This window comes from Aptenodytes patagonicus, chromosome 20 (assembly GCF_965638725.1).
Source record: "Aptenodytes patagonicus chromosome 20, bAptPat1.pri.cur, whole genome shotgun sequence".
NCBI classification, from domain to species: domain Eukaryota; kingdom Metazoa; phylum Chordata; class Aves; order Sphenisciformes; family Spheniscidae; genus Aptenodytes; species Aptenodytes patagonicus.
In genome coordinates this window covers 2,627,220-2,650,198 of record NC_134968.1, presented here as the reverse complement: position 1 = coordinate 2,650,198, position 22,979 = coordinate 2,627,220, and the positions used below count along the sequence as shown (strand labels likewise).

The 22,979-nt window shown below is 48.8% G+C and overlaps 2 protein-coding genes across 3 annotated transcripts; both read left to right on the top strand.

Moving 5' to 3' along the window:
- The first annotated feature begins 1,348 nt into the window (after nucleotides 1–1,348).
- On the top strand, nucleotides 1,349–15,296 carry HOXB3 (homeobox B3). Of its 2 annotated transcripts, none has more exons than XM_076356815.1 (4): nucleotides 1,349–1,386; nucleotides 6,253–6,315; nucleotides 11,919–12,472; nucleotides 13,569–15,296. In XM_076356815.1, the coding sequence occupies exons 3-4, from the start codon at nucleotides 12,037–12,039 to the stop codon at nucleotides 14,330–14,332; spliced, it is 1,200 nt and encodes a 399-aa protein (XP_076212930.1). In that variant the 5' UTR covers nucleotides 1,349–1,386; nucleotides 6,253–6,315; nucleotides 11,919–12,036; the 3' UTR covers nucleotides 14,333–15,296. The 2 variants fall into 2 exon arrangements, with proteins under 2 accessions (XP_076212930.1, XP_076212931.1); XM_076356816.1 differs by lacking the exon at nucleotides 1,349–1,386 and adding an exon at nucleotides 4,249–4,299.
- Nucleotides 15,297–19,768: 4,472 nt separating this feature from the next.
- HOXB2 (homeobox B2) lies at nucleotides 19,769–22,734 on the top strand. Its single transcript, XM_076356885.1, has 2 exons — nucleotides 19,769–20,290; nucleotides 21,512–22,734. Exons 1-2 carry the CDS (start codon nucleotides 19,897–19,899, stop codon nucleotides 22,153–22,155), a joined length of 1,038 nt encoding a protein of 345 aa, XP_076213000.1. The 5' UTR covers nucleotides 19,769–19,896; the 3' UTR covers nucleotides 22,156–22,734.
- Nucleotides 22,735–22,979: the final 245 nt, after the last annotated feature.

Sequence of the window (22,979 nt, the reverse complement as noted above, 5' to 3'; positions counted from 1 at the left end):
ATTCCCTGAAAAAGAGCAAGATTTAATGACAGGGTATTTACCCGGGGTTACTGGGAAGGGTGGGGGGGTGAAAGAAAGAAAGAAACCCGGTGGGCTTTGCGTAACTTTTATCCCCCCCCCCTTCTCTCTCTCTCTTTCCTTCTTTCTTTCTTTCCTTCGTTTTTTCCCCTTTCCCCGGACGAGACATATGGAATCAATTTTGAATCCTGACATTGAAGGCTGGCCAATTCCTACTGGCTCTAAAAACCAGAATCCATTTGGTTCTCTTCTCTCCAGCACCCCTTGTCACTCAGTATTATAACCGTCTTGCAACATTTTAAGTCTCTATAAAGAGAAACAGCTTTCCAGATAGATACCAAGGAATCGGGAGTGGGGGAGGTTTTTGGGGGCTTTTTTTTTTTAAAAAAGGGAACGTGCGCGCAACAACCCCCCCCCCCGGCACCCCCACCTCATCCCCCTCCGCTCGGTATCTCTCAGCGAAGGGGGCCGCATCCTTGCAATACTTTTAGCTGTTTTGGAAGAGTTTCTATTTTTCTCCACGTCAAGTCAGTTCTGTTTGAATCGAGCGAGTCCAAAAAAATCAAAGCATCTTTGGGGGAAAAAAAAAAAAAATCCCAGCCGTCCGAGAAAGCTGTCAGCAAGATCCACCGGGGTGCAATAAAGTAGTTTCTTCTCCTTAATTTGCCTGCTCCAGTCGCGAACTCACACCACCCCGATCCGGCTTCGCTCCTTCTTCTCGAAGTCCCGGGTCGGACAGTATCACAGGTAAGAAGTTAAAAAAAATAAATAAAAGAACGATGCAGCTCTGCCTTTCCTACCTTCTCAGCTCCGACGCTGTGAGATATAATTAATTGCTCCGAAAGCTTTGACAGGCTTCTCCACCGGTCACCGTGAGCTATAGCTGACTTTCTCCTGGTAACAAATTAAGACTGATGCCTCGGGAGCAGGAGCGGGGAAGCTGAAGATGAGCAAAAATTATCTCGCAGGGTCCATAACCGAGACCGGCCGCAAACGGCTTCCTTCCGAGTGCGTGTTTCCCCGCGAAGTTTGTCTGGGACACATTTGTTAAAGGTTTAGCACCTCTCTCTTGTTTGAAAAAGAAACTACAAAAGCCCGTTGGAAAAGCGGGGTGTTAAACTGAAGAATGTATGTGATGGTGATTTATGGCCCTACAAAGTTTTTTGTTTACTTGAAGCAGACCCTAATTACAAGGGCTTCTAAAAAAAAAAAAAAAAAAAAAAAAAAAAAGATTTCCCAAGCTCTGTGCATGTCCACGGCGGGTTTTCCCTCCCCAGGTCTGGGTGTAGCGGCCAGATGTGACTAAAAAACATCTGGTTAGTTGAGCTGCTTTTCCTTTTAGTCGGCCAGTGCATTTGACCGAAATGGGTAAGACTGAGACTCTTAAACATTTGGCGTAAAAGCGGTGGCTACCGGGGGAGCCCGAGCCTGAAAATACCAGGCTTTTCAAAAGGTTCAAGGTTTGTTTGGGGTTGGGGGGAGGGGGGGGGATGTCCTCGAAAATGGGTCATTTCGCTCAAATGCGGTTTCTGGGATTGAAAGGGACACGGCCGGGAGGGCGAGATTTCGCGTGGGAATATCGGATGCGTTATTTTCTATGGACTCGTGCTATTCATTTCTGGCTCAAAAAAAAAAATCCCCCCCCCTCCCCCGTGAACGCCCGATGTGTATTTTAAGAGCGAGACAGGGAAATCGTTTGTATGGAGGAAAAAACCCTCCGAGAAATCGAATTAAACCTGGGAAGTTTTTCTAAAGATAGATAGATGGATGGATGGATGGATGTGCTCTCTGTTCTCCTTTGGTTCCTTTCCCTTTAGAGCGAGATAATAACTCGGTCCTCCGGACAAGTTGCCAGTTCTAAAAATGTCCTCATACATTGTGAAACTGGAAAAGTTTTGACTCGGTGTCTAATATTTCCCGAGGCGAACTGGTATATTGGCAGAGAGCAGGAGCTCGGGTACACAAGCGTCTGCTTTTTTGCTGAAAATTGCTTTGCATTAAATTTCCTCAGCTTCAGAATTATCTTTACTCGCCTCCAGCTAAACTTGAAATTTTTTACCAAGCGCTTGGTCTGTTGGCGAATGAAATCTGAGAAGAAACCGCAGGCCCTAAGTGGCCGTAATTTAATTGATTTTATCATAAATCATCAACTTCATGAGAACCAAAGTTTTCATTGAAGTAAATTGATATTAATGGACACTTTCTGAAATTTAACCGTACAGATCTATACGGTGGTGGTGCTCCCCCACTTCTGCTCTTTTGGGACAGGAGATTTTAGGGGGGAGGTATTTTTCCACCCTTCTAGTTTTCGTTTCTTTCGACTTTTTTCTCCCAGTGTGGGGACTCTGATCCCGGGGGTGTGTGTGTGTGGGGGGGGATCTGAAAGCTCGGCTCCTCTTTGTGGCACCGCAGCAGTGGGGAAATCCGGGAGCAGCGAGATGAGGCTTTTTTTGGGGGTGAATGAGCACCGAACAGTCGGGTTTCTTCGGGTTATTCCCCTGGGTGGGTTATCCCCTCTGCCCAGGGGTTTGGTGGGCGTAGGGATGGGATATCTCTGGCAAAACCACGCGTGTTGCAGCGAGGTGCGTCCCGGCTCGGTGGGCGCCAGCACCGCCTCGCTCGCATCCGTGTTAAAAATAGAAATAGGGTTTAAAACCCCCGCTTCCACCTACGTGTCCTCTCCTGCGTTAAACATTGCCGTTCCCAAAGCTTTCCCGCCTAATTAAAAATTAACTAAGAGCCCGGGATGGGTGGGAGCCCTTTGATATGGTGATGAGGATGGCAGACCGAATGCCCTTACAGTAATAGAGGATTTTAGCAAAGGGCTGTGGCTCGGGTGTGCGCCTGTGTTTGCGGGGTGTTTGCAGAGATGCACTGTGCGGGGAGGATGCAGGACTCAGTGGTATCCGCACGGTTCCCTACGGACGATAAATATTCGGTGTAAACATCCCAAAACAGAGAAATAGAATTCCTTGACACCCCTTCTTTCTCCCTCTCCCGAGACTTCCTCCTCAGAAATTGTTAGTCTTTACGAATTATCAGATGGAAGCAGGTAAAATGGAACTCATTTCTTCTCCCAGGTCCCTTCTCCCCCATGCCCAGCTCGTTCTCCAGCGCCAGCCGGGTCCCGGATTCAGGCGAGTATCACTGCAAAAAATAACCGAGTTCTTTCCTTTTCTCACAGAAACGCCCACGGCGGTAGCGTGGGTGCCTGGTCCTCCCGGGAGGCGAAGGAAGGGCAGCGGGAGAAAAGCTTTGAATCCTCATTTTCTCCCTCTCTCTCTCTTTTTTTTTTTTTTTTTTTTTTTGAGGAGGAGGAGGAGGAGGAGAGTGGGGGTTAAAATGGGAAGAAATGGGGAGCCTGAACGCGAGCGTAGGAAGCAGAGGAGCCGCGTCCTCGGTGCCGGGGCCAGCGGCGGCAGCCCGGGCGCGGCTCCGGGGGGCGAGGAGCCCGTCCCCAGGGCCTCCGGGCGCTGCCCCGCCGCCGGGGAGGCAGAGAAGCCCCTCTCCGTTTGTCCTGTCCCCCAAACCCCTTTTTTATCCCTCCGTTTTCGTCGTCTTTGCTGTTTGGCTGGACGCTGAGGCTTTGGGAGCGGTGGCTGCTGCGGGCGCTTTCCTCGTTACTGCTTGTTCGCCTCCTTCGCCTTCAGGTTAAATATAAAAAGGAAAAGGAAAACTAAAAGTACAAATCAGAAAGAAAAAGCAGCCCAGAACGCCCCAAAGGCCAGAGCAGCCCCAGCTGCGGCAGGAGGGAGCGAGGGGCATCGCCTGCCCGGCAAGTTTGGGGAATTTGCTGATGGGGAAATTAGCGGGGCTGGAGGGGGGAGCGGGTCATTTACCAATTCTGTATAAAATGGGCAAAAGGTTGACGTGTCCCAGTCACGTGAGCGCATAATTCAAGCTATTATTTTGGCATTTGGAGGGGGGGGGGGAAGAGAAGAAAAGTGGGGATGGTGATTCCCAGCCCTCTCTGGTGAGCTGCTCCCAAAATAGCTCTTTGTAGCACGCTGATATCGCAAACTGCCGCCTCCTCTCACCCCCACGCACCCCCCACCCCCTCTATCCCTACCCCCTCCCCACCCAGCCGCACCTCACCCCCCGCCGAGGCTTTTGGCGACGGGCGGACCCACGGGAGAGGGATGCTGCGGGGGTCGGGAGGACCCAGCCCCGGCAGGAGCCGGGGAGTTGTGTGTCCGCCCGGTTGTTGTTTTTGTTTTGGTTTGTTTTTTTCTTTTTTTGGAGACAATTCCAAAGCACTTCCGCTGATTGATCATTAACCTGGTGAGTTATTGCTCTTCTAAGCAAAGGTCAGGGGGAGAAAAAGGTCTAATCTGTCAAGGCAAAACCACTGCTCACTCAGTTTCATTTTGATTTCTTATCCGGGCTGGCTTCTGTTTGGGGTTTCAGGAGGTCCTGGACCCTTCATAACTCTCCCTTCCTCCTCGGAGCTCTCCCCTCCCTCGGGCTCTCTGTTTGTGGAGTGGGAAAACCCAAACTCCTTCCATTTAGACAAAAAAATGGGCCAAGGGAGGGTGAGCAGCCCCCCCGGGAGGAGGCGGTGGGTGCTGCGCGGCTCCCCGCCCTGCCCCGGGGGGCATGAGCCCACCGGCGGGTGCGGGGCGAGCCGGGGCCGGGCTGGACCCGCACCGCCTCTAAGAGAGAAATTAATGCAAACCAAATAGAGCAAAAAAACCCCCCAAATCAAAACAAAGAACACGGGGGGGGGGACACACACACGACGACACCTCGCTCCATCCCTCTTCTGCCTGTATTGCGAGGGAATAAATTAAAAACAAAGAAAAACAAACACCCCCCACGCCCTCCTTGCTGGAGCCGTTATTTATGCCAGCTTCTTTTTGGTTGTTTGTTTCTCTTTTCCCCTCCTCCCTCCCGCATCCACTCCAAATAAACGCGATTTCCCTTCTTTTCTCCACCTCCTCTCGGGCTGCCCACTTCTCCCCTTCCTCCCCGGGCCCGGCGTGGGAGGAACTTGCCGAGGCTCAGCCTGCGTTTGCTCAGCTCACAGCGCAGAAAGGGTGTTTTCTTTTCTTCTTCCCCCCCCCCTCCCCTTTACAAACCTCTGTGTGTACTCTACAGAGGGAACTGAAAAGCCCCAGTTCACCGGGGAAGGCTGTGATGTAAGTGGAATATTGCCAAAGCTGTGTATTAAAGTGTGCGCGCATGTAATAATAATACTAATAAAAAATACAGCTATAGGCCGCCGACTAGAGAAGGTCACGAAGCATCCACGGGTGATTTATGGACTCGGGGATGTTGTCACAAGCAGAGTAGGGGTGTGAGGGGAACATTTTTATTTGAGATTAATAACATCAACATACAGAACGGAAACAGGATTATTAAAGCGACTGAATGTTTCCCAAAACGAAAATATTTTTAAATGAGATTGCTTTTTCTTTCTCCCCTTCTTTCTCCCTTCCCGAGTCCTTCGTGCCAAAGTTGCGGTGATAAATCTCGGCGTGGCTTTAAAAATGTTTACGGCTCGATACCGTTAATTCTGATACCAAATCACTGCTGTGTGAATGGTGTCCTCGTACCCTATAAAGCATCTCCGTCCTCCCCCCGCTTCGTGGCGATCCTCCGACCACACTGGAGAAACACGAAAAAACATATCCTGAATCCTTAAGGTTTTTCTGCCTTTCAGGAAAACGGCCTCCTCTTTTCCCTATTGTTATCCTGTTGATGAACCCAGAGCTAATTAACTGCATGCATTTAATCTCTTAAACGCATTTAACTCTGAAAGTACCACCAGAATTTAGCCAAAACCCTTCCCGATACGTATATTTTTTAAATTACATTCAGAGTTGACCACCAGCCGTGGACAAACCGCCCACGGTTCACGCCAAACCGTTGCCATCACTAACGCGAACCCCAGAACGGGCGAAGCGTTTCCCTCGCCGGGGGGTTTCCAGGGGGGAAGGCGGAGGGAAACGCCGGGGAGACAGGGGATCGCATCAGATTTACAGAAATAAACCTGGTGTCCACCGCCCCTGATGAGAATATCGGGTTATCGATGGATGGAGACCGATGCAATCCCTGGAAATGCTGTGGTTACTTGGATGGGAGATAACCTCGGAGGAAATGCTGGGGCTTTTGTTCATTAGAGCCTGTCTTCTCCCCAGTTCCACCCAGAGGTTTCTCTCTATGATGAATCCCCTTGTCCACGCTTTTCTGACCGAAGTTTCATACTTTTTTTTCCCCTTTCCCCCCCCTCAGTTCTTCTCCTATCTCAAAGTCCACCGCTGCCTCGTATTTGCTGGACCAGACATCCGAGAATTGGTGAGTTTTGCTGAATATCCTACCTGGTCCCCTGTCTGTGTGTGTCTCCGTATCTCCCTCTGCACCAGGCTTGGAAGCCATTCCTTCTCTAAAGTCACCCAACGTGATTTCGCCCCCCGCCCTCCACCAACCCTAGAATAAGCACGGCTGCCCGGGATTTCAGCTGAGTATTTTCATTTTGCTACCGGCTTGTCTTTAAACTTTGTGATTTATGGCCGTAACTTTTGAGGGAGTGTTTTAAATGGAAGATATTTCCTGTGCTCCCTTTGAAGGGAAACCCAGTCAGATTGCAACATTTGCTGCTGATTCCGTGACGAGTGCGAGGGAGTTACATTTTAAAGAAAAATAAGCCGCAACCAAAGCAAAGATGGCAATACACAGGGAGCCTAAAAAAACTACTTACAGGAGCTCAACATATAAACGTGCAACGACCTTCTAAACAGTTTGGGTTTTTTTTTCGGCTGCCAGTTAAGGTTAAAACAAGATTTTGCACTTCAGAGGAGTTACTTGCAGAATCCGAGGTACTTCTGATTGCCTAGGTACTCCAAATGAGTCAGTGGAGATCCGTATTCAGAAACCTATAGAGTACTTCACCTACAGAGAAGGCTTTAAATAGTCCACGACTGTTTTTCCTCTTTCCTTCCCTGGAATTTCAACGCCGGGGCTCCGAAATAGGAACTATCTTGTAGCAGAAGATTTATGTTGGAGCAGTTCACAAAAAGTCAGGCGCGGGGAGGGGGGGGGATCGGAGCAATGGTGTCCCCTGGTCGAAACCCTCACGTCTGGGATCTGACCGCTGCAGCCAGAACAATAGCTGGAAACACCGTAGTCCTTGGGATAAGACTTTATCCATCACCTAGAAAACCTTGGCTGTCCAACCCAGCGTAAGTCTTCTCAAGAGTCAAATGTTTACTTGGACACCCTTCTTTTTCTTGCCATAGTTATCAGCCTAAAGGTGCGCACACACGCACACAAAAAAGAGCGATGCAAACCCCCCGACGGGTCATACCTTCCCAGCGAAGTCCAAAGAGCCTTTGTGGTCCCTCTTTTTCTTGTTTCGCTAAACGTAAATTCCCCCCCGTCAGCACTTAACCCAAAGGAGTGAGCTCCGGAATTAAAGGAGGGAAGATAATTGCGATGTGAAACAAAAGTAGCACTTAAAAAAAAAAAAAAAAAAAGTGCAGACACCTAAATTCCTTGCCCTGCCTTCCTCCCACTCGCCAGCCCCTCCTCGTCACGGACTTTCCCCAAAATGCGTCTTGGCGAGTTTCTGCTTTCGGCAGCCGTGTGGGAGCGGGGAAAGGCATAAATCTCCCGTGGCGACAGCAGCAGCGCCTTGCATAGCAATAACGGCGTTATTAATAATAGCAATAATAATCATCTTTATTGTTCGACACCTCGCTGCCTTGGCCTCCCCCGGGGGTGATCTGCGCCCTGACACTCCCCCCCCCACCCCAAACCCCGCACCTACTCCCCGGCGGAGGCCGAGGGGCGAGAGGAGCCCCCAGACATTGGGACGCACAAACTTAACGCCGAAGTTACCCGGGGCTGCGGAGTTGCAGCGACAGAAGAGATTCCTCCCCCCTCCCCGGCTCCCCTCCGCCCTTACCCCCTTGCAAACACCGGGGCCGGCGGCTCCCGTCCCCCCGTCCCCCCGCCCCCGTCCCCCCGAAAAGTGTGTTTCATACTGGGGGGGGGGGCTCTGCGAGGAGCCAAACGCAGCCGAAGGGCCGGGGGAGGGAAAGCATCAGCTATTGAAAGAGCCGCGATTGCCGCCGCGGAAGGGGAGGGGGGAGACTATGACTATGTTGAAACGGTTTATTAGCATAAATTGACACCTAATTGTTAAACACGTGAATCAAAGGCAAGCTTTGCTATCTTTCTGCCTAGGCCTCTGTCCACCACGTCTGCAATTAGCATAATTTTTCACTAGTGACGCTGTTCGGGAGGCTCGTTGGCTTTGCCCGACAATCCAAACCAAATCTTTATTTTTAAATATCCCCTCCGCTTTATTCCCCCCCTCGCCCCCCCCCCGTAGCCTGGATTCTTTTCGTTATTATTTTAATCCCAGCCAAGCATTGCATAGTTAAAAGGGGGGGGTGGGGGGGTGTTGTGTTCAGCTTTTCTTTCCTTCTTTTTTTTTTTCCCTTCTCCTTTCCCTTCTTCCCCTTTGCTGTGGTAAAGCAGAGGCCATTGTTATCAGTGAGCAGCGCGTACCAGTCTATAGGGCAACTAGAATCTCAGGGTTTGTCCATTCAAAGCCCTCAGCTTTTCTGCACATCTTGGAAGCTGGAAAGCATCTTGATTTTTTTTTTTTTTTTTCACCCTCTTCCCCAAACGGAGACAGAGAGACAATTTGAGCTGCCGTAACCGAAAGCTCCACTGGCTGAGCCCCCTCCCCCTCTGTTTTGGCTTTTTTTTTATACATATATACATGCACATGCTGGATTTTTTTCCTCTCTCTCGTATATTCCTTTAACGTTTTTAAAGGAAGGGGGTCATTCCTTGCTTATTGATTGCGTGGATGCTGGATGTGAAAATATATTATGTCTGCCTGTGCTTTGCTCGTCAGAGACTAAGGTAAGCCGGACTCAAATAGGCTATCACTTTGTGAATGGCGGAGTATATGTCCCAATGATTTATGACCATATGACTCCAATCTCGGTTCAAGAAGAGTTCACAAGCTTTAAGCTTCCTTCCACGCAGAGACTCTTTTGCAGCCCTCATCCAGGGCCCTTTTTTTCCCCCCTGCTTTACAACTGGGGAGTTCTGGTTGGGGTGAAGCTCGGTTGTGGGGGGAGGGAAGAGGGAAATTTTAGGAATGCGTCTCTGTTTTCCAGGCATATCCACCGCAAGGCAGTCGCTGGGATTTGAGCTCTTTCTGAGCAGCCGACCTATTGTTAAGGGCACGTTTAGAATATTTATTATTAATAATAATTTAAATTAAAAGCGGGGCTATGCCTGTTTTCGCTGGCTCTGGGAAATATACCTTAGGAGGGGGCGGGGGGAGGGGAAAGGCGCTGCTCTTCTTCATAAACACAGTCAGGTTGTGAATTTAGGATTTCCAACATGGAGGGGATGGCTTTACAGGAGAATACCTCTGCCTTAGATTTTTTGTCTCTTTTTCCCCCGACCGTCTGATTTTTCCCCGAGCATCCTCCTCCCCGCAGCCCTTTCCCTCTCGCGCCTTCCCCCGGTTTTTATTTATTTTATTTTATTTTTTTTTAATGTCCCTAAATCCTCGCACTCAAAAGTTGCAGGCAAAGAGTTTGTGGTTAAATGTTACCGCTCGCAAAGTGAAACTTGGAGCGCGATGAAACAGCCAGCGCGGATCCTGCCCGGCTTTAATTGGAACAGGAGATAATCGAATATTTATCATTCTGCCTGAGATTTTTTTTTTTTTTTTTTAAACAATCCCTTGGAGTAAATAATTAGGATTGCGGCCGTCCTCAGCGAAGATAAATGAGCGGCATTTGTGAGGCGCTGAGAGATGAGGTACAAAGCAAATCTTCTGTGGAAGCCACAAGCGAGCGAGCTTTTGGGCGAAGGGGATTGTAAATTTATTTTATGGACATTTAAAAAAAAAAAATCGTCGCTGTTATTTTTAGCTGCTTTAGCCAAGCCTCTCCGCTCGGTTCTGGTTTGGGTTTGTTTTGGTTTGTTTTGTTTTTTTAAGAAACCTATGCCAGACAGGAAGGCCTTGGAGAAATTCCCACCTCTGCCCTCGTAGATATTTTCAGCAAACCTATTCATAATAAAGGCGCTGCTGTTTGTTAATTAATTCACAGCTTCTCGGCTCGGGTAGCGGAGTCTACTTTTTAATAAGACATATTTATCATGACGAGGAAACCAAATGAGAGTAACTCCCAGCAAGGGTATCGTCCTCTCTGTAGACAATAATACATCTCCGTGGAAGATGCAATACAGATTTGGGAATGCATAAAGGATTTAATCAGTGTAAAAAAGCGAAGCAGTCCCTTCGTGGACACGTTGTCTGAGACTGTGTTGGAAGTATACGGAGGTTTCATATGACATGACATACGAACGCAGCAGTCAGGGAAGGGAAAAAAAGATGTTATTTATTGTCCAGCTATGGCTTCTGTTAAACCCCGGTACTTAGAAATATCGCATTAGGCTTTATCTCCACAAAGTTTATTTTATTTTATTTTAGAGAATGAAAGAGCCCAGATAAAATTAAATATACAATAGATACAATTAAATATACAATGGATACAAATTTCAAAACAAAATGCACAGTGGCTCCTCGCAAACTCTGAGCTGCAGAGAGAAGTCACTGCCTTTTTAAAATACGTTTGCTGCTTGGTTGATCCTCACACATCAGATTATTTTCAGGTCGAGATAGTTTTCATATTTCTAAGAGTATTTCTACTCTGTCTTTATGGTAGAGAAAGTGTATGTTTTGAGAAAAGAAAGAGAAAGAAAGAGAGAAAGAAAAAGAAAAAGGCCAGAGAGGGAAATAAAAGAGGAAGGTTTCATTTTGTAATTTGAGGTTTTGGACTGAGGTTTTAGACTTTTTGAGCTTGGATTGAGGGAGGGAGGAAGGATGAAAAATCAAAGGGGTAGAAAGTTAAGAGCAAATGGCCTGGTGATGCGTTTGTTTTCCAACGAAAAAAAACCAACAGCAATTAAACTGGTTTTGGAATCACATCTTGCCAATGGTAGTTCCAGATTCAAGACTGATGAGTACAAAGCAGCGCAGGCAATGAAGGGTATGTTTTCTAAATACAACCTGTGCTACCAGAGTGAGAGGGAGAGACTAACAAACAGGCCAAAAGAAGCACATTCTTGAATTCATGCCCCTGCTTAAATCTGCTTAAAATATTTGCACTGAATTCCAAAGACATTGAGAGTCCCTGTGCAAACAGCAAATCAAGCCAACTGTGTCAGGACACCGTTACCTGGATAAAACATATTGACTATTTGCTGTTTTCAGGTTAAAAACAAATGGACTGGACAAAGGCCCTACAAGAAACTTAGCAGACTTTTAATTTCTGATGCTATAACGTCTTGCTGGTTTTTATGTGTGCGAATGGCTGATTTGAATAGGTCAGGGGTAAGAAAGCAAGACTTTCCTTCCTTTCGTGCTTGTAGCTAGCGATTATCCATTCCGTATTCTTATATTTACATTAATGTGTGCGCTATCTGGACACGGATGTGTATACGTGCACACGACACACACATCTACATGCATATACACACACATTTTATATGGGAGTACAAGTGCATGCGTGGGGGTGTGTATATATGTGTATAGATAAATATGGAAGTAAATAGATGTATACAGATGAAACCACGTGTACTTAAAGAGCATGTGTGTACTTATACATCCTGGGTGCCCTCCTCTAAGGGAAAAAAAGGTGCAAACAACGAACCAACCAGGAAAACTACCCCCCAAAATCAGCTCAACACACTTGCACCGTAACATTTGTTGAGCCTCCTTAGGCTGCACACAGGACAAAATCTGCTCAAAGCATCTGTTCGCCCTGTTCTGTGGGACCCTATTCATGTCATGGGCCTTTCAGGCCCCAAGATGGATTCATAGGCCGGGTACTATTATTGTGTGTTTTCTCCTAACCTTTCAGGTCAGCTTCCAATAGACAGCTGGAAACGGCCTGTCACGTGGCCTTGGGGTGCCAATGTTCTGCCATAGGGGTGTCAAGACCCTGGTAGCCGGAAAAATCATTTTGGGGAGTCCCAGAGATGCAGAAGACAACGTACTACGACAGCTCCACGCTCTTTGGGGGTTACTCTTACGGGAGTGCCAATGGGTTCGGCTACGAGGGTCCCCAGCAGCCCTTCCAGCCAGCCTCTCACGTGGAGAACGACTACCAGAGGTCCGCCTGCTCCCTCCAGTCTCTTGGCAACACAACCCCGCACGCAAAAAGTAAAGACCTGAACGGGAGCTGCATGCGTCCAAGTTTGCCCCAGGAGCACCATCCGCCTCCCCCCGTCTCGCCGCCCCCAAACCCTGCCACCAACAGCACCAGTAGCAACAGCAATAACCAGTCGGGGAGCAGTAAAACTGCCCCCAGCAAAGCCAACCTCAGTGCAAGCGCCAGTCTCACCAAGCAGATTTTCCCCTGGATGAAAGAATCGAGGCAAAACTCCAAACAGAAAAACAGCTCCCCTAGCACAGGTACACTGTTCTGCTTTTTGTAACCCTCCACTTTCCTAAACAGCGAGGTAACGAAGCCACCGGCCGGAGTGGTCTTGTTTGGAGGGAGGGGAGAGGGGGAGAGGACGCAGTGAGGACGCAGTGAGGACGCAGCAAGGATCCAGAGAGGATCCTGGTGCTGGGCATGATCCCAAGACTGCCAGCCGCATGCCCTGGCCAGGCTGAACGAGTCTTGGCCCATCCTGCAGCGCTGACTGCGCACACTTGGTTTATTTTAAACATATCCAGAGCACCACAGGGAAATACAACCAGGCGGTTGTACACAGCCGATGTCTGACTGTGTAGGTACAGATACATGAAAATGTACGCCCACTGCTCAACCTAGCGATGCTAAAGCGGAGTGCTTGTTCTCTTCCCACCTCCCTGCCTCCGGACACAGCAGTAAACCTGGTGCTCTTTGAGTGTATGTGTGCACGTAGAGAGCAGATGCATAAACAAATGGATATTCTTGCATGCATACACGCACATCTCTAACGCGATCAAGAAAAAAATCAGTATGGAAATATCACTGTTCTGACAAATATATTCATATAAACTTTGCGGCACACACTTCACTCTACGTTAACATAATTTGTTATATACATGTTTATCTCATAAAAAGGTAGGTACAAATGCAATTTGGTGTTTAACAACGTACATGCAAATATTTGTGTTACACAAATACGAGACACACAAGATATGCGTGTGTGTGTGCATTCGTACCTCGGCAAACCAAGTACCTCCCAACACTGACCCGTGTTAGTATTAATTGGCTTTGCAGTGACTGCCCCCCTGCCAAATATTATTTTCTCAAAATTATCTGTTGGAAATAATCGACTCCTAAATAAATGGCCCTGGAATCCTTTTCTACATGACATGATCAAATTTTCATAAACCAGGGGCAGCTTTGGAGAACAGAACTCTTAATAAATGACATGATTATGGAGTGCAGGCTAATGCGAAGGGGTGAGGAAAGGGGGGGTCGAACTCTTGTGCCTGTTCCAGGATTTATTAAGAAACGATGCATTCAATTTCTGCATGTAAGTAATTATCTTTTATTTCATTTCGCGGCCAGCAGAAACCTGCAGCGGCGAGAAAAGCCCTCCAGGCTCCTCGGCCTCCAAGAGAGCCCGCACAGCCTACACCAGCGCTCAGCTGGTGGAGCTGGAGAAGGAATTCCACTTCAACCGCTACCTGTGCAGGCCCCGCCGCGTGGAGATGGCCAACCTGCTGAACCTCAGCGAGAGGCAGATCAAGATCTGGTTCCAGAACAGGAGGATGAAGTACAAGAAAGATCAGAAGTCAAAAGGCATGGGGTCTTCCTCTGGAGGGCCTTCCCCCACCGGCAGCCCGCCCCAGCCCATGCAATCCTCCGCCGGATTTATGAACGCCTTGCACACCATGAGCAGTAACTATGATGCCCCCTCGCCACCTTCCTTCAATAAACCCCACCAAAATGCCTATGCCATGTCAACTAACTACCAAAACCCCATCAAAGGCTGCCCCTCCCAACAAAAATATGCCAACACGGCCCCCGAGTACGACCCCCACGTCTTACAAGGGAACGGGGTGGCCTACGGGACTCCCAGTATGCAGGGAAGCCCCGTCTATGTTGGAGGTAACTATGTGGATTCTATGCCCGCCTCTGGCCCGTCCCTTTACGGCCTCAATCACCTGCCACATCACCAGGCTGCCAACATGGACTACAACGGGCCTCCGCAGATGCCCCCGAGCCAGCACCACGGACCATGCGAGACCCACCCCACCTACACAGACCTTTCCACGCACCACGCTTCTTCTCAGGGCAGAATCCAAGAGGCGCCCAAGCTGACCCACCTGTGATAGGGAGCAGGGACAGGCTCAGGCGAAGTGGATGGGACCTCGCCACGGGGCGTGGGAGAGGGGAAGAGGGCAGGATCGGCTTCAGGAACATTTGTGTTGAGCTATTTTCTTTTTTTCTTTGACAGGGCAATTTCTACCAGGTTGTTGTGCTTGCTGTTGTTATTCCTGGGTTTTATTAGGCACAATTTCCAACCAGTTCAGTATTTACTGCCAAGAGCAACTCTCTCTGAAGAGATATACCTCCTGTGTTTCAACACAAATGCTTCTGAAATGGGTTTGGGGTAGTTTTGTGGGAATCTAGCAGATTTCTAGCAGCAGCATCCTTCATTTCCAAACCAAGTACAGATCGTCACTGATAATTCTCGGACACTGGAAAGGAGAATAGTCAGCCAGGCAAGTCTTTACAGTTGGTGTCTCTGCATCTATGTAAACATGCACACATGTATACATATGCAATCAAAAGAGATTCGCAAGAAAACTACCCTCCTCTCCAATTCCTTCTCAAGAGGAACCTCGCGCTTTCCTTCCCAGCCTTCAGAGGAAGGGCATCCTTTTTCGCTGAGTAACTTCCCACCAGTCCGCACATAAACTGCAAATATACACACCTGCCAACGCGTGGGATTCACGCTCTTCCCCTCCGGCCCCTGCCTCCCCTCTCAAAAAAAATTATAATAATTAAAAAAATTAGAATAAGAGAGGTCTAAGAATTGCAAAAGGTTCGGGAAACAAGTTTTTGAAATGCCTAAAAAGCCCCCACCAACAGTAACAGCAGTCCAAAGAGAGGAAGAAAGAGTTGACAGGTCTGAATATTTTCCCACCTTTGCCTCTGATGACATGACGTCTCCATTCGACGGCGCTGGGGTTTTTTGTTTTGGGGGTATTTTTCTTAGGGTTCATTAACAGAAAAGCAATCTTAAGACTTAGAAGTCCTACGCTTCCTTCCTCCTCTTCTCTTGACCTTACGTGAAAACAGGGTATATTTGAACAAACGGAATGTCCTCCAATCGAAGCAGAAGTGAATGGATCTCTAGTATTTGCTAATGCTTTCTTGTCTGGACATCTTTGTTGCACTTAGAGTTTACATATAATGGGTATAAAAACAACTTTGAAGGGCGTTCGTCCAACTCAGTCGAGACGTCCTTCAATAGGTGTGTGTTCTGGTGAACATTCATATATATTTATTGGTTATAGCCAGTTTAAAATATTTTCCTTTTTTTGTATTATTTATCCCCAATATTATGTATTTATATGAGGAAAAAAGAATCAAATTGTACTTTTTTAGTATTTACTTGTTATAAAGGACATTGTGTTTCCTTGTCATTGTACAACAAGCTTATTTTAGTTATTGTAATTTAGAAAGACCAGTAGTTTTATGTTACCTTCGTACTTATGAATAATGTAATTAGTTCTACTGGAGGCATGAGAGCAGAACCAGACTGTAATTGTATAGTCCTGAATTAGAAGAACTATAGCTAATCCCTCCCTCCCACCTCACCCCTCCTCTTTGGAGATCTTTCTTTGAAGAAAGATCTAGTTAAATTCAGGAAAAAGAAGCCAATTCCGAGGCTCAGAGCGTGACACCTCTCAGTTTCTGGACGGGCTCCCTCTCCTACAACTCCTGACATCCACGGTTTAATTTGCATTAAAGAAGCAGGCCCGGGTTTGTCTCACAGTGATTGCATTTCTCTATCGTTCGCTAACCCTGTGAATTTATTCGTATAAGGTGATGCCTTTCCCCTTGAGTAGGGAGATTATTTTTTCTTATAGTAGTTATTTTATTTCCTTGCTTAAGGGTTGTCTGTTGAACAATTCTTGAATAAACTTTCTGTTATCAATTTTATCTTGTCCTATCCGTCGGATTTCAAGGCAAAAATAAATAACGCCTGAGTAAAAATGGCGAAGAGAACGCAGGGAAGGGACCGCTCGAAACGGTCCGGAGTCCAGACGGCGGGATTCGTGTCTGCGTCCCCTTCTGGGGTGAAACCCCGGGGGTTTGGGCCAAGAGCGGCCGGGCCGGCCCGGCCGCCCCCCTCCGCGGCCCCTCCGCGGCCCGGCCCGCGCCCGCGGCCACAAAGGGGGGTCACGTGGCGCCGGGGCCGGGCTGCCATTGGGCCGCGAATGAAAACAAAGGAAAAGGATTAATCACACACAAAACCAGAAAAAGGGCCCAGAGTTTCCATGCGGGGACCTTAAAAGTGAAGAGGAACTAAATCACTTATTATAATTAATTATAAGTAAAAGACGCGCACACGTGCACGCGCGCGCACACGTGCACGCACACACATACGTGTGCACACACATGCACACGAAACCGCACGCACCTACACCCCCCTCAGACCAACACGCAGACCTAAAATTGTTATTAAGAGGGGAAAAAGCCGCCGCCAAAGGTCACATTACCAGTGCAAGCAAAAGGGAGACTAACCCTTTGCCAGCAGCACAAGCAGACGGGATAATACCGTGAATAATTTGCTTTCTATGCTCTAAAGCCCTAAGAAAACTTATAGTAAAGCAGCGAGGGCCACTAAAAGTTTTATGGTTCTGGAAAGGGAGCGGACTGCTTGTCAGGCTCGAAATGCTCCGTTTCTGTGGCTGATGAAGAGGGGAAGGTCCCCTCCGGAGGAAAGGAGAGGGGGATTTTGATTGCTGCCGGGAGAAAAGGGTGAAAAGGCTGTAAAAGGTACCGAAAAAAGGGCTGGGCTGTAGAAACTGAGTGTGTGCGTGTGTGTATCTGTGTTCTATACACCTGTGTGCGCAGCCAGGGACACCCATAGGTGCCTGGGTAAACCCACACGTATAAAAAGGTCGAGCGGAGAAAGCTTTCCATGAGAAATGATCTCGCGCTTCTTTCTCTCTCTGATCTCTCTTCATAAATGAAGTTCCAGGTTAATAATTATAACCTTCCCGCAATAATAAATAACGGTAGAACAGAGAGACAGGGCTTGTTTTTCTCCCCAGGACCGGGGCTGGGTTGTGGCCGTCCATGCAGAGAGCAATTTACCATTCGGGGATGCTGTAATTTAAAAGCATAAAAGCGTGCAGGCTCTGATTGGGATCGGCTCAAAGAACAAGAGCTCGGGCTGGGCTTGGGTTTGTCGTTGGCTTCCCCCCGCCCTCTCACTGGATATATTTTTCCACCTCGCATCCCGGTCGCCATGTTGCTGGGTTTTGTGTCAGGGATTCCCAGGAACTAGTTAAATTCAGGAAAAAGAAGCCAATTCCGAGGCTCAGAGCGTGACACCTCTCAGTTTCTGGACGGGCTCCCTCTCCTACAACTCCTGACATCCACGGTTTAATTTGCATTAAAGAAGCAGGCCCGGGTTTGTCTCACAGTGATTGCATTTCTCTATCGTTCGCTAACCCTGTGAATTTATTCGTATAAGGTGATGCCTTTCCCCTTGAGTAGGGAGATTATTTTTTTTCCTTGTGCCTCCGCGTGGTGCGTGGGAAAAATCCCTCTTTCCCCAAGAGGTTCTCTTTTCCTTTCCTTTCCTTTCCTTTTCTTCTTTCTTTTCTTTTCTTTTCTTTTCTTTTCTTTTCTTTTCTTTTCTTTTCTTTTCTTTTCTTTTCTTTTCTTTTCTTTTCTTTTCTTTTCTTTTCTTTTCTTTTCTTTTCTTTTCTTTTCTTTTCTTTTCTTTTTCCTTGCAAATTTAGTGTTGGCAAAAGCAGCAAGAACAGTTGGGAGTGGCTGGAAAGAGTTTCCTTTCGCATCCCAAACTCGTTCGCTGTATCCCAGCTCCCTGGTGAACCGCACCGTCCCTCGAAAAGGAGGAACCGGCAGCCTCATGACAAAGCCCGAGACCCCCAAAGCGCCACTTTAATCCAAACAAGCAAGAAATTATCGGAAACTTAACTATTAATTTTTACATCCGTCCTGATCTGCCGAGACTGAATAGATTTATGCTGATTTCGATAAGCGCATTCACAGATATGAAATATTTAGGGAAATTCTCCCTTCAATCGAGCTGCGTTTCGCAAATGCTTTTTTATTTTCTTCGCCCCTTTGCTAAACTGCGCTTCGGCCTCGGCTTCAGCTTCAGATTTATTATGTGTTTCTCAGAAACCCTTGCCACCCACACAGATGCTTGAACTGACAAAAGTTTCTAGGCTTCTCCCTGCGTGAATGCAGCCTGCCCGTCCCTCTCCGCTGCAAAATGGGAGAAATGGAGCTTGAACAAACAAACTACAAACCAGCCACATTTCCATTCTGCAGCAGGCAGCTTATTTTTTTACACCCCCCCCCCGAAATTTTTACTTTCTAGACTTCCCGAATGCAGGCCCTTGGATTAAACTCTTTAAATCTTTCTTGGTTTAAGTATCTCTTTAGCAAAAGCCAAATTTCTTCGCTGAGTGAGTTAGGCCGAGCTGTCAAAAGTCTTTCGAGAAAAAGATTGATCGTTTCTCTCTTCTTTTCGGTTTGTGTGGACCCGGGCACTTTAAAAGGAAAAAAGAAAAAAATCTTCCTGGGAAATGACTTTTCATTTTATTTATTTGTTTTGTAAACTCTGGAAGTGGAGCTGTTTATTGGGGGGGGGGGGGAAGGGGGGAAAAAAGATGGGAAGGAAGAAATGTGATTTCAAAGATATCCGCGACCTTAAAAGACGTTCGGCCTTTAAGGAAAGTGTAAAGCGTCCTTTAAGCCTGGCTTTAAAAGCAGAAAGATCACGCTGTTTCTTTAAAAGTAATTTAAGAAGGTAGATCAGGCCGGTCTAACTATACTTGACTTGAAAGCTCACTTGATTTCCTAAGTGCTCACATCCAGACTCAGACACAAACCTCCGGACCAAACCCTCCTGCTGGCTTGAACTTTCCAAGTTCTGCAATACATATATATATATATATATATATATATATATACACACGATATGCAAATACACCCAGGCACTCCCGGCCTCGGTTGCCAGACCTGAGATCGCAGCTCGCCTGCGGTTTCGGCTGCACTTCCCTGCCTGCCGACGGGCACCTCGGGGGGCAAAGCCCCTTTTCCCACGCCCGGTCCCCTCCCCACCGCGGGGGTACAAACTCTCGGCAGCTCAGCGAGCGCGTCTGGAGGCCGCCCGGCACAGGCAGGGCAGGCAGCGAGGTAGCACCAGGCAGCACCAGGCAGGGCAGGCAGCGCAGGCAGGGCAGGCAGGGCAGGCAGCGCAGGCAGGGCAGGCAGAGCCGCCCGGCAGCCCGCGGCCGGCCGAGGAGGGATGGCGGCGGCGGCGGCGGTGGGGGGGGGGGGGGGAGGCTTTTCTGGGGATCTTCTCTCGCCTTTTTTTTTTTTTCTCTTTTTTAATCAATTAAAGAAAATAATGCTTTCTGTTTGCCACCAGGCCCCGCCTGCCATTGGCCAGGGCTGGCCACGTGACCAGGAATTGGCTGCAATTTCGCCCCAGTCTCGAGTTTAATAGAGCAAGGTCCCCATACGCCTGTATTATCAGCAATATAACAATTATAAAAAGCCCGAGAACCATCATCATCACTGCCATAAAAACTGAGGCCCCCAGATTTCTTTCCCTCTCCCCCTCCTCCTCCCTCTCCCCCCTCCCGCTTTTTAAACCCTGGGCCCTGGAAAAGCCATGAATTTTGAATTTGAGAGGGAGATCGGGTTTATAAATAGCCAGCCTTCGCTCGCAGAGTGCCTGACGTCTCTTCCCGCTGTCCTGGAGACATTTCAAACTTCATCAATCAAGGACTCGACATTAATTCCTCCTCCTTTTGAGCAAACCGTCCTCAGCCTGAATCCTTGTTCCAGCAGCCAGGCAAGACCGAGGAGCCAAAAAAGAGCATCTCATGGCCTGCTCCAGCTCCAGCCCCAGCCTCCGGCACAGCCCGGCCCCTTGGCAGCGGAATTCCCCTGGATGAAGGAGAAGAAATCGTCCAAGAAAGCTACCCAGGCTCCATCCTCTTCTTCCTCCTCTTCCCCCCCATCATCTTCCTCGATGCCGGTCCCTGCCGCAGGATCTCCTGCAGGTTCGTATAATGAGGGGATGAGGGGGTGTTTGCTGAAATCGGAGAGGATCCGAATAATAAACAATTCCGCCCCCCCCCCCCCGCCCCAGAGCAGCCCTACCCCAGCCCCCCCTCCCCAACAGACTTTGCCCCGCACCTCCCCCGAAACTGTGTCACGCAATAAAATACACCGCAGCAATGTACACAGCCGGGGGAGGGGGGGGGGGGGGGATTTCTCCTGCCTCCTCCCCCCCGCAAATAAAAGAGCAAATTGCTGTAACTTCTGCGAAAGCAAAGGGGGAGAGGGGGCCGGGGCAGCCGGGCTCTTTACTGGCTCCAGCGGGGGGACCGGGCAGCTGAGCCGCGGCTCCATTTGCTTGACTTTCTCTCCCAGCCCTGAATTTTTTTTACAGCCTACAGGGGGAAAAAAAAAAAAAAACCCCAACAAAACCAACCAACCAAACCCAAACAAAAAACCCAAACCCGAAAGGAGAGCGGAGGGAGGAAAGAAAGACGGGTGGGTAACGCGGGGGCTGCTCCCAGCAGGATGGGGAGGCGGAAAGAGCGAGAGCAGGACTCTCAGCGTCCAGCACGGTGGGGAGAGCCAGCTCCCCACTGCAAAATAAAATAAATACAGCTCCGAATCCTTCCCCCAGCCCTCCAATAAAGCAACAGCCGCTCTCCGAGGCGCCCCTTGGCCGGGGAGCTCAGCAGCCCTGGCCAGGGACCCTCCTTCCCCCCGGACAAAATGTTTAAGGCACAATTCGCTGTTTCGGTATTTTAATAACACCGTTCAGGTAAATGCTCGGGCAGGAGAAGGGCGGATACCGGAGCTCATTGGCCAGATAATAGAGGAGTAATGAAATCAAAGCCCCGCAGCGTCCGTCCCCAAACTACTGGCAAAAGGGGGAAAAAAAAAAAAAGGGAAGGAATGGATCGAAATTCCCCTTGTCCGCGAAGGGGGCAGAGAAGGGAAGTCTCTAAAGGGAGAGGCCAGGGAGCAAAATCCTTTCTCCTCCTTGGGGCAAGGGGACCGGAGAGTGATTTCCAACCCTCTTCCACAGTGGGAAGAGTTTAATTAAACATTTATTTTCTCCCGTAGCGGCTCCCCCGCCACACACTCATGGCTCGTTAGTGCGGGGCACGGCTCTGCCCTGCCCGCAACAGGGAGGGGACGGATCCAGACCCTCCACTTGCCCCCGCTCCCTCTCTTTGCAACGTGCGGTTTTCTATGTGTTTAAGACGTCCAGGGGCTGGCAGACACCAGCGGCTCCAGGAGGCTCCGGACCGCGTACACCAACACGCAGCTGCTGGAGCTGGAGAAGGAATTTCACTTCAACAAATACCTCTGCAGGCCCCGGCGGGTGGAGATCGCGGCTCTGCTCGACCTCACCGAGCGGCAAGTCAAGGTCTGGTTCCAGAACCGCCGGATGAAGCACAAGAGGCAAACCCAGTACAAAGAACACCCCGACGGGGACCTCGCCTACCCCAACCTGGACGAGGGCAGCGACCCCGCGGAGGAGGCTGAGGAGAGCCCCGCTTTCGGGCCGGCTCCGGAGCCCAGCGGGCCCTACCGAAGCGAAAAGCCGGGGAGCGAGGAGCCCGAGAGCCCGCGGTACGCGGCGGCCGGGGCGGAGAGGGCGGCCGCGGGGGAGCCCAGCGCCGCCGCCGGCCCCTCGGCCCCTGCCTACCCCGAGAGCCAGGACTCGCCTTTGTTGCCAGAGCTGAGCATCTTCTCGGCAGAGTCCTGCCTGCAGCTCTCGGAGGGGCTTTCCCCCAGTCTCCAAGGCTCCCTGGAGAGCCCCGTCCACTTCTCCGAGGAAGACCTGGACTTTTTTACGAGCGCACTTTGTACTATAGATTTGCAACATTTAAATTTCCAATAGCGAGCCCCGCTCCCCGCCCGCCTCGCCGTTTCTGCCCCTTCCAGGCGCACCGGCCTCATCCCGAGCCACTGCCAGCTCCCCCCCGTCTTCTGTAAGGGGGTGGGGGGCCGCCCCCCAAAATAAACCCAAGCCATTTCTCATTCAATCACCCCATCCCGCCCCCCAAGCACTTTCTTTTAAAGCTCCTGACACTGTGGGACCCGCATCACCCTCCCAATATTTATTCTAGAAGGCTCACATGACAGAACAGCCCGAGTTTTGCTAAATGCAGGTATTTAATTATAGTTTTATTTTTTTTCTTATTTATTTTAAAGAAAGCACTCGATAGTTCTCATGCACATCAGAGACGTCAGCCCCCAAGAGAAAACATTTGTAAATCCTTCAAGCGACTTTCTCAGGAATCAGAACGAGACTTTTAGATTTCTTAATAAAATAAAATAAAATAAAAAAAAAAACAGAGGAATTTTCTTTCCTCTTTTTAAGTTTTAGATGTAGACTATTTATTAAAATCCTTTAATAGTAAATGGCAAATTATTTATTGTACATTATTTTCATAGAGTAAATAAATGTCTTTATAAAACCAAGAAACGTGCGTTGCTACATATTTCATTCGAAAATGCGCAGTTTTTTTGCCTGAATCATTCGCCTTCCTCTTCCCCGCTTTGCCGTAATGATGTCCTAATAATCTCCTTGTGTGCATTGAGAGAGGAGACAAAAGGAATTGCTCCCAACTAACATTTCTGGAGGCTTCAGGAGTCAGAAATATTTGCTACGTTCAGTTCTGTCTGCATTTTCCTTGAGTTTGGTTTTTATTTATTTTATTT

What these genes read in the sequence shown, in the direction of transcription:
- HOXB2 (XM_076356885.1), top strand. Translation starts at nt 19,897, where the DNA reads ATGAATTTTGAATTTGAGAGGGAGATCGGGTTTATAAATAGCCAGCCT. An exon ending in TGCCGCAGGATCTCCTGCAG is followed by an intron (nt 20,291 to 21,511) that starts GTTCGTATAATG and finishes TATGTGTTTAAG; the next exon opens with ACGTCCAGGGGCTGGCAGAC.
- HOXB3 (XM_076356815.1), top strand. Translation starts at nt 12,037, where the DNA reads ATGCAGAAGACAACGTACTACGACAGCTCCACGCTCTTTGGGGGTTAC. An exon ending in AAACAGCTCCCCTAGCACAG is followed by an intron (nt 12,473 to 13,568) that starts GTACACTGTTCT and finishes CGCGGCCAGCAG; the next exon opens with AAACCTGCAGCGGCGAGAAA.